Source organism: Artemia franciscana, chromosome 4 (assembly GCF_032884065.1).
Source record: "Artemia franciscana chromosome 4, ASM3288406v1, whole genome shotgun sequence".
NCBI lineage: Eukaryota > Metazoa > Arthropoda > Branchiopoda > Anostraca > Artemiidae > Artemia > Artemia franciscana.
In genome coordinates, this window is record NC_088866.1 from 4,005,134 (window position 1) to 4,016,208 (window position 11,075).

The 11,075-nt window shown below is 32.8% G+C and overlaps 1 protein-coding gene across 1 annotated transcript; it reads left to right on the top strand.

Moving 5' to 3' along the window:
• The first annotated feature begins 343 nt into the window (after positions 1–343).
• On the top strand, positions 344–7,031 carry LOC136025874 (fatty acid-binding protein-like). The gene is made up of 4 exons (XM_065701912.1): positions 344–499; positions 1,493–1,662; positions 3,580–3,681; positions 6,931–7,031. Exons 1-4 carry the CDS (start codon positions 430–432, stop codon positions 6,979–6,981), a joined length of 393 nt encoding a protein of 130 aa, XP_065557984.1. The 5' UTR covers positions 344–429; the 3' UTR covers positions 6,982–7,031.
• Positions 7,032–11,075: the final 4,044 nt, after the last annotated feature.

The window sequence follows — 11,075 nt, forward strand, 5'->3', positions numbered from 1 at the left end:
TTTACATTATCTTTATATGTATATTTATATTTTTTATAATTTTTCTATTTCTATTTATTTTCTAATATTAATTTTTATATTTTTTTTATATTTATTCTAATAAATTATTCTGCTACGTTTCAAATTAAATAACATCTACAGCCTATTATTATACATCAGAATATACAGAATAAATGTTTGTTTTACTGTGGGTTAGCAATAGCATTTTCTTAATCCAGGTTCCAAAAATCCAATTTTAGGTTCAAGGGTGAACAATATTCTCACTTAGAGATTCTTCAGAAGTTTATTTTCACAGAAACAGTGTAAACTTCAAAAGACAATCGCGCGATTGATAAGAAAAAGAAATTAGTATTTAAGCTTTGGATTAACACTTCAGACCAAACAGTATTTTGTAAGCTTTTGTTGAAGTAGCTTGTAAAACAAATCAAAATGGCTAACTGGAGTGGAAAATACAAGCACATTAAGAGTGAAAACCTCGATGACTATATGAAGGAAGTTGGTAAGTAATTATCCTTTTTTTGTAAAATTTGTCTTAAGGTTTATGTTCACTGTGCATTTTTTTTTATTTTCTTTCTTTTCCCTTTTATGGTTTTAACATATCGACAAAATATGAAATTTTATCAATCTATCGAACACGAGAAATTTTATCAGCGAAAATCTATCCATGTACCGAATTACATTTTTGAAGTTTAGTCTAAGTTGTATTTTTAGTTTAAAAATATAAATGTGATATAAGAATCGGGTACTTTTATGGAATACCCCCTACCTAATAATTTTCATCTAAGCAGAACCTAAGCATAACCTGTTTTATTTGTCGATGTCTTATGAAAAAAAATTGACCTACATGTATGCACATTAAGGGGGGGGGGTATGTACCTCTGTACTTTCCATAATATTATATTTTCATCATAGTTTTTGATATTTCATTAGGACTAACCGTCAGAGAAACCGACCCGCAATACTATATCTCAGATTAGTCAATCTGATTATTTAAATTACATTAAATTAAATTAAGTAAATCAATTATCTAATTATTTAAATTAATTAAATAATTTAACTTCGTTGCAAGTTACAGCTGCAGGCTTATCATAAAGTCCTTTGTTTCAGTGGGAAAATAAACCTTAAGGCAGGCAGCATTTAGAGAAGGTTTATAGATGGAAGCAACATATATATATATATATATATATATATATATATATATATATATATATATATATATATATATATATATATATATATATATATATATATATATATATATACTAGCTGGGTCCCGGCGGTTGCCAAAGATAATCTTTCTATGCAAAAAAGCCTCAAAAAAAGAGTTATTTCATAAAACAAAATTATTCCCCTCATTTTTGGCAAGCGTTGCATGAATGTTTGGTTTTGTATCCTAACGCTATTAACTTCTCAAAAATGGTGTCAAAATTGATAATAATTTAAACTGACTTATGTTCTCTAGCACCATTAATCATTTCACATCGTGTTTAAGGTATTGATTTCGCCACCCGCACAGCCGCCAAGGCATGGTCCCCAAACGTCGAATATAAAGTTGAGGGTGACACCTACCACATTATCACATCTGGCTTGAAAGAGCACAAAATTACATTTAAACTTGGCGCAGAAAAAGAAGAAAAGGCCATGGATGGAAGAACAGTTAAGGTAATAATGTTATTTACTTAAAATTTATTTTGTATCTGTAACGTCTATAGTCTAAAAGACATCAAAATCAAAATGTGTTTGTCCCCTCAAACCCCCTAAGTTCTGTTCATAATTGAAAACTTTTGTTTTGTAAGATTTTCATTTTGCTTGTTTTAAATTTATGGAATTTTAGGGCAGTACCACATTTTCCTATGGCAGTACCATATTGTAACTTTGAACCATGAAAAGGTAGCAAAGGTAAATAATTCAACTTGAAAACGCTTTTCATTCATAAAAATTGAAACATTTTACAATCTATTGATAGCTAAAGACAACTATATCTTAAAGGAGAACAAAACTTTCTTATTCGTTTGATACTAAATATTTTTAGCTTACTTTAGTTGACTTTTTTTCACCGAAGTTTCTCCCTTTTTACTTTAGCACCTGTCAATCTCGAAAACTGTATCCATACTGTCCCAATTTTATTAATGATGCTACATGCAAAGGTGTATCCAGAATTTTTGTTCATCAGATGAGATATTTTTTCTTAGGGGGGGGGGGGGCTTACAAAAAAATTGAAGGCACATCAAAAATGGGGGTTACAAAAAAACTTAAAGACGCGTACAAATTTGTTTATATACGTTTTTACAAATCTGACAAAAATCTCGGTGGTGAGGCCAAACCTGATGATCCACCCTCCTGGATACAACCTTGGCTACAAGGATGGCTATTCTGTTAGTATTTTTAAACAAAGTTGCCAGACTGTCATTGAAAAAAGTACAGATAACACCAGACAATTATCAAACCAATTGAACCAACTTTTTTTCAGTTTGAAAAACTTTTGGAAACAACAAACACCGACTTTTATTCTGCTTCTTCTTCAATGCTTGGCCATACGGCCCTTTTCTGTCTGCTTTTGGCTTCCAGTGTTAGTTAAGCGGTTAAACGCCTTGAAGTATTAATGGTGGTAGTAACGATTTTAAACCTAGTTTACTCTAGAATAGAATGAAAAATTTGACTTATTTGCCTTAGCAGTCTTGTTCATAAGGTTCACCAGCGTACATAAAGCCAGTTGAGACTACCTTTATTCTTCTCCGAATGGTTCGATCCGAATCTATGGATGGAACCTGATATTCTGCAATTTTTAAGAAAATATTGCAGCATGTTAAAAGACGTTCACAACTTCAAACCTGTGTTGAACTTTTCATACATTTTTTCTTCAAAACTGAACCTATAATATAATATTTATATCTCCTTAATTAAATTTTGATGCATAGATACACTGATTTCTGTAATACTATACATATCTTTCTATTTTTTAATCTATCCTCCCATTCCTAATAACTATATTTCATTTACTTTGAAGTACCAAAGACATTAAAGTACTTTACTCCCCAGGAACCTTCTTAGGTCTGTTCATCATTATAACCGTCATTTTCGAAGATTTTTTCACTTGTTTCAAAACTATAAAGTTTTTATCACTGTTGTCAGTGTTGTCAGATTTTTTTTTTCAAGATTCAGATTTTCAGATTCAGTGGTGTCAGTGTTGTCAAAATGCTGTCACATTTTTGTCAATGTTGCTGCATTGAACCGTGAAAATGGGTAATGGGAATTAATTAGTTAGGGTAGACAATACTTTTCATCCACAAAAGTTCAAACATTAACAATTCATTTTGTTCTGTAGACAGCTTCTCCTTAGGTTGATTGTGCCATATGAATTTGGCAGATTTTTCGCTTTTTTTTACTCACATTTCATTTTTTGAAATTCGAAGCCCGCTGCTATCAAAAATGCTATGACTGCGTATCGATATGAAAGTACCGATTTCTCGAAAAATTTAAAGAAATATATAGCTGCCTTTTCAATTTGAAGAATTAGCTTCCATTTTCACTGTCTTTGTTATTTTTGTTATTCTGACAAAATGAAATATTATTTTTTAGAGCACTTATACTTTGGAAGGAAACACTCTCACCCAAATTGAAAAGGATGGTAAAGGAGAAACCAAAATCGTTCGTGAATTCAATGGAGATGAACTCACTGTTGTAAGCATAGCGATATTCTCTCTATTTTTAGACTAATTCACTTCCTCCTTATACTTTCCCCTCTTTCTTTATCACCAAATTTGTTTGTATTTTTAGTATGTATGCTTCCACCTAACAACAAATTCATCAGCAAAATAACTATTTGAGAGAAAAAAATGTCAATAAAATATCTTTATAATATTGTTTTATAAATCGATTGTAATTTAGCTTCATCAATTCTATTTTTTTTTTTGGCTTTGTAAAAAATTGACACCTTAGAAGTGACATCGGCTGATAGGTAGAATGGTATAAAGATCCATTTTAAAGAAGTGTTTCTTGTTCTAAATACCAAATTTTGATTCCCAGCATGGACGTAAGGGGTGCTTAAAGCTTTGGACCTCCCTTGCCAAATGACATGCTATCAAAGAAAAATAAATAAAAATCAACAAAAAAACGAAATGAGAAGTTGATGTTTTATCACAAAAGAGAACAAAACACTACAAAAACGACATCTCTGATTTACCTTAACAGATTTAAGTCAAACCTCAATTAAAAACGACAACTCTGGTTTACCAAGGCAGATTTAATTTAAAGCTTAACTAAAAAGACATCTCTGGTTTACCTAAGTAGATTTAATTAAAACCTTAAATAAAAACAACATATCTAGTTCACCTTAGCAGACTTAATTCAAACCTCAACTAAAAACCACGCCTCTGGTTTACCTAAGCAGATTTCGTTCAAACCTCAATAAAAACGGCATCTCTGGTGTACTTAAGCAGATTTAATTCGAACCTCAACTAAAAACACCATCTCTGGTTTACCCAGCAGATTTAATTCAAACCTCAACTAAAAACGACGCCTCTGGTTTACCTAAGCAGATTTTGTTCAAACCTCAATAAAAACGGCATCTCTGGTGTACCTTAGCAGATTTAATTCAAACCTCAACTAAAACAATATCTCTGGTTTACTTAAGCAGACTTAATTCAAACCTTAACTGAAAACGCCATCTTCGGTTTACCCAACAGATTTAATTCAAACCTCAACTAAAAACGATACCTCTGATTTACCTAAGCAGATTTAATTCAAATCTCAACTAAAAACGATACCTCTGATTTACCTAAGCAGATTTAATTAAAAACTCAGCACAAAATGACATCTCTGGTTTACCTAGGCAGATTTAATTCAAACCTCAACTAAAAACAATACCTCTGTTTTACCTCAGCAGATTTAATTCAAACCTGAACTAAAAACGATACCTCTGATTTACCTAAGCAGATTTAATTCAAACCTCAACTTAAAACGACATCTCTGGTTTACCTCAGCAGATTTAATTCAAACCTCAACTAAAAACGACACCTCTGATTACCTAAGCAGATTTAATTCAAACTTCAACTAAAAACGATACCTCTGATTTACCTAAGCATATTTAATTAAAACCTTAAATAAAAACGACGTATCTGGTTCACCTAAGCAGATTTAATTCAAACCTCAACTAAAAACGACGCCTCTGGTTTACCTAAGCAGATTTCGTTCAAACCCCAATAAAAACGGCATATCTGGTGTACCTAAGCAGATTTAATTCAAACCTCAACTAAAACAATATCTCTGGTTTACTTAAGCAGACTTAGTTCAAACCTTAACTTAAAACACCATCACTGGTTTACCCAACAGATTTAATTCAAACCTCAACTAAAAACGATACCTCTGATTTACCTAAGCAGATTTAATTCAAATCTCAACTAAAAACAATACCTCTGATTTACCTAAGCAAATTTAATTAAAACCTAAGCTCAAAATGACATCTCTGGTTTACCTAGGCATATTTAATTCAAACCTCAACTAAAAACTACATCTGCGGTTTCCAAACCTCAACTAAAAACGACACCTCTGATTTACCTAAGCAGATTTAATTCAAACTTCAACTAAAAACGATACCTCTGATCTACCTAAGCAGATTTAATTCAAACCTCAACTAAAAACGATATCTCTGATTTACCTAAGCAGATTTAATTCAAACCTCAACTAAAAGCGATACCTCTGATTTACCTAAGCAGATTCAATTAAAACCTCAGCTCAAAATGACATCTCTGGTTTACCTAAGCAGATTTAATTCAAACCTCAACTAAAAACAATATCTCTGGTTTACCTAAGCAGATTTAATTCAAACCTCAACTAAAAACAATATCTTTGGTTTACTTAAGCAGATTTAATTCAAACCTTAAGTTAAAACGACATCTCTGGTTTACCTCAGCAGATTTAATTCAAACCTCAACTAAAAACGATACCTCTGATTTACCTGAGCAGATTTAATTTGAAACCTCAACTAAAAACGACATCTCTGGTTTACCTAAGCAGATTTAATTCAAACATCAACTAAAAACGACATCTGCGGTTTCCAATCAAACATCAACTAAAAAAAATTGGTAGTTTAATTAAGAAAAAATCATTTCTATTGTAATCTCCCTCTTTTACGTTGAAAACGTCAGTGAAACTATTGCAACGGATATTCTTAAAAAATCGAAAATGAATGAAGGAACTATCCCCTTTAACAGAGGAACTTACATCTACAAGTTTTCAGATTGTTAAGGATGCTGGTAAAATTTACGAAATCAAATAGAAATATTATGAGTTTTACTAAGTTTAAACTTTAAATTACGATACTCATCATGGTGATTATCGAACAAATTAGCACGTCCCAAAATGCGTTAAAGCTGTTTCTGGGTGGAAAATTGAATATCCATGTTTTGCACTGACCAGCGAAATGGCACTATGTTTAACTATAATTATGCTAATGTCTTTCTGAATAAGAGTGTTATTTTTAAATTCCAGTAAGAGCACCCCTCCCCCCTGAAAAAAATTCTGATATTGTTTATAAAATATATCTTTTTTTTCTGAACTCCCTGTATTTGCAGTTTATCCCATGTTAGTTTTTAGATGTACAAAATCTAAATACACAGACCTTACTTCCAAATTTATCCATATTTTCCAATCAACCATAACTTTTCAAATAATATATCTTGATTGAAATTTGTTAAAAAGCTTTAATCGGATTCCAACCAAGAGGTCCCTCACTATCAAAGAGTGTGTGCATCAGGTGGTGTAAGCCATGCGGGGTAGCAATTTACCATGCATGAGACAAAGATGTCCAGTATGGCGTAGATTTGCCATATGTAAGGATCCCAAATCCTTACATTTGATACCAAGCAGCTGTCATACTTTTAAGTTTATTTATGCTAGTTCTATATAATAACGAACATATTCTTTTTCCAGACAATTACCAGAGGAAACATTGTTGCCAAGCGTCACTACAAGAAGGAATAGAATATTTATATTTTTATCAAATTTCCTAAATAAAATATTTTCCATTTTAACTTGATTTTTTTTACTTGTATATCTTCTTTTCGTTATGCCTGTTAAACTGTTCAATATCTCCATGTACTTGTCTCAAGTAAGGTAGCCAAAGAATTAAACTATTAAAAATTCAAGACAAGGATGGCATCATATGTTTTCTAGGGAGGGGCAAGTTCAAATTTTTTTTCAGGGGAGGTGAGAAATTTTTCTTACCGAACGTCTTGTTTTCTTCAACCGTTTCAATAATTTGTAGTTGCGCAAAAATATTTTCAATGCCCAGGGGGAGGGATACAACACGGCGGATTTGTTGTTTTTTCAGTTTTTTCAACAGAAATTCAAAACAAGGCATTTTCAAGGAAAATACACCAAAAAAAGTATTTTTTTTCAGAACCTAGTCGAAGGGTGAAAATCTAAGGGCCACATTTCCAAACCCCACCCCATAGACACCATTGTGTAGTATGTTGCATCAATTCACTACCATTTGACTAACCAGGCTATCTTCAGGGTCTAACTAAAATTGCCGGTATATTGCAGTGCATAATACATTATGGATGCATGTAACTATTAAAAAAGAATTGTTGCTGACAGAACAAATTTCATTTGAGCATTCTTGCTTGCAATCTCAACGGGACGACATGAGCAATTAATGTATTCAATACATTTGAACAGAAATAAATTTTCAATAAGAAAACTGCTCCCTGCGCCTTTTGTAGAAAGCTCAATACTTACTTCAGTTGGACCTCAGATACCAGGTAAGTGAAACATAATACTCAAGGACCTATCCCGAGAAGATGGGAGTGCAAACTATGAACAGTGAAACAATAGGTTTGTTGTGAAAAAAGTCTTGCATGTTAAATTCAAACAAAGATCAGCCCCAAAATAGAAAGGAAGCACGCATCAGACAAATCTTCTTAAAAGGAAACACAAACTGTTCTCAAAAATACCAAAAAATTAGTCTTACCAATGCAATGTACAAAATCCTGCAAATCATTAATAATGATACTCTTTGGACTGACTTAGTGGATAAAAAATGACTTGTTGACTGTCAACAAAATTTCATATGAAAAAAAATGTGAGGAATTTGATTCATCACATGACATGAGAACTAAACTTTAGGAAAATGGTAAACTGATATACTTTTTCCAACTTGATCAGGTAAAAGTACTTAATAAAGTATTTCATAAGTGCAAATGAAACTCTTTATTATTTTTAATACAAGGATCTATAGAGGGCTCTAGGAGGGGGGGGTTGCTGTATTCCATTTTGAAAAAAATATTGTTGACAATATTTAGGTATTAAAGTGGGGTACGCAACTTTTCTGGTTGCAGTTATTATATTTGAATTCTTTATTAAATAAAAAAAAATATTTTTTTTTAACTGAAAGTAAGGAGCGACATTAAACTTAAAACGAACAGAAATTAACCCGTATATGAAAGGGGCTGTTCCCTCCCCAACGCCTCGCTCTTTGCGCTAAAGTTTGACTCTTTCTCTCAACTATTCTTTTTAAAACAGTAAAAAACTTTGGTGTAAAGAGCGGGGCGTTGATGAGGAAGCAGCCCCTTTCATATACGAAGTAATATCTGTTCGTTTTAAGTTTTAATGTCGCTTCTTGCTTTCAGTTAAAACAACTTGTTTTTTTTTATTGAATTTCTGAACATTTTTGAATCAATGCATGTTTTGATTTTGGCTCTCCGCAGAGGAATAATTAAAACGAAATTTACATATATTTTTTTTTTTGGCTAAATGGCTTTCTCATTGTTTTTATCGAATAATTTTGAGAAAAAGGAGCGGGGGAGGAAGCCTAGTTGCCCTGCGATTTTTTGGTTGCTTAAAAAGGTAACTAGAACTTTCAATTTTTTACGAATATTTTTATTACTAAAAGATATACGTAACTTATAAATTAGCTTACGTAACGAACTTTTGTATTCTCACGTTTTTATTACATATATGAGGGGGTTCACCCCCTCGTCAGTACCTCGCTCTTTACACTAAAGCTTAAATTTTGTCCCAATTCATTAAGAATGACCCCTGAATCACAAAAGCCGTAGAATAAACAGTTGAGATTACTAAAAATATTAAAGAGCGAGGTATTAGGAGGAGGTGAGTCCCTCATATGCGTAATAATTTGTGTTCGTTTTAAGTTTTAATGCTGCTCCTTACTTCCAGTTAAAAAAACGTTTTAATATTTATTTTTTCATTGTTTTTTTTAAATAATGCTAGAAAATCCTGCACTCCCTTCATGGAGATTTTCTTCCCCATGACAAATTCTTCGATGGAAAGTTCCCCCAACATATCCCCCTATTCTCAACCCTCCCCCAACCAAAAAATCCCCCTGAAAACGTCTGTACACTTCCCAATAACTATTACTATATGTAAGTACTGGTCAAAGTTTGTAACTTGTAGCCCCTCCCACGGGGACTTCGGGGGAGTAAGTCGTCCCCAATGACATTGTTATAAGGTTTTTTGACTACGCTGAATACAATGGCTATCTCAGAATTTTGATCCGTTGACTTTGGGAAATTAATTAGCGTGGGAGGGGGCCTAGGTGCCCTCCAGTTTTTTGGTCACTTAAAAAGGGCACTAGAACTTTTAATTTCCGTTAGAATTAACCCTCACGCAACATTCTAGGGCCACTGGGTCCATACGATCACCCCTGGAAAAAAAACACAAAAAAACAAACAAACAAACTAATAAACACGCATCCGTGATCTGACTTCTGGCAAAAAATACAAAATTCCCCTTCTTTGTAGATAGGATCTTGAAACTTCTACAACAGGGTTCTCGGATACGCTGAATATGATGGTGTGATTTTCGTTAAGATTCTTTGACTTTTAGAAGGGGTTTCCCCCTATTTTCTAAAATAAGGCAAATTTTCTCAGGCTCGTAACTTCTGATGGGTAAAACGAAATTTGATGAAACTTATATATTTAAAATCAGCATTAAAATAAGATTCTTTTAGTGCAGCTGTTGGTATCAAAATTCCATTTTTTAGAGTTTTGGTTACTATTGAGCCGGGTCGATCCTTACTACAATTTGTTACCACGAGCTGTTTGATTAGTCTATCAGCTAGAAAATTAACCCAGAACTTATAAAATTTACCATAAACTTATATGCAACAATCCCCTGAGAGTGCAATCACTTAAGATCACAGCTATAATTGTATTTATAGCAGTACTGGTAAATCCAGCCACTCCAACATCAGTATTTGTTACCAGTTTGCAAATATGCCACTGGGGATAATATAACCCGCGAGCCTCTGGGGAAAGGACAGTAAGCTGTGTAATTTGCCCCTTGTTTACCTATAGAATTTGTCATTGGGATGTATACAGACGTTTATGGGTAGGGTTGGAATTTCTTACATTGGGTGATTTTCCTTGGCGAGAACTTCCCGTGGGGAAGGCAGTTTCCAGGGCTGGACTTAACAGGTGAAATTTTACATTTAGGCACTATTCTAAATTTCCTTAGGAAAGCTTTTTATTTGTAATATTTTCTCTTTTGTGACCCAATTGTAATATGGGGATGTTGCAATTGAATTGTATGGGGAACTAACCGGCATAATTTCAAAAACAATTAGAAATTAAATAAAAAGACATTTTTTTCAAATTAAAGTAGGATAGGGAGAATTTCCTGGGAAGAATTGTCTGATGAAATTTCCCTTTCGTAATTTCCTAAAATTACTTTCATGGGGGAAATTTCCCATGGAGGGGGAAGCGTATTTCCTGTTATGATTAGAAAAAGATCGGAAATTCAATTAAAAATAACCGAGAGTCAGGAGCAACATTATAACTTGAAACGAATGGAAATCATTCTGTATATGAGGGGTATGCCCTTTTCTTAATAACAGTTCTAGTTCCAATACCTTGCTTTTTACACTAAATCGTTAATTCTTGTCCTAATTTTTTTTACCAATGACTTTTGAACGTTACTGTTTTTTGAAAAGCAAGAGATTTAAAAGTCTGGAAAAAAACTCTTGATCCGACAGATTTTTAGTGTCGTTGCTTACATCTCGCTTTCCTCAAATTTACGCGTGTTATTATGTAATGCGTGCCCTTAGAGTTTTAAAG

Excerpts from the sequence above, each read along its gene's own strand:
- LOC136025874 (XM_065701912.1), top strand. The coding sequence starts at position 430 with ATGGCTAACTGGAGTGGAAAATACAAGCACATTAAGAGTGAAAACCTC. Across the intron at positions 500-1,492 it reads TGACTATATGAAGGAAGTTG|GTATTGATTTCGCCACCCGC; the intron begins GTAAGTAATTAT and ends ATCGTGTTTAAG. Across the intron at positions 1,663-3,579 it reads TGGATGGAAGAACAGTTAAG|AGCACTTATACTTTGGAAGG; the intron begins GTAATAATGTTA and ends ATTATTTTTTAG.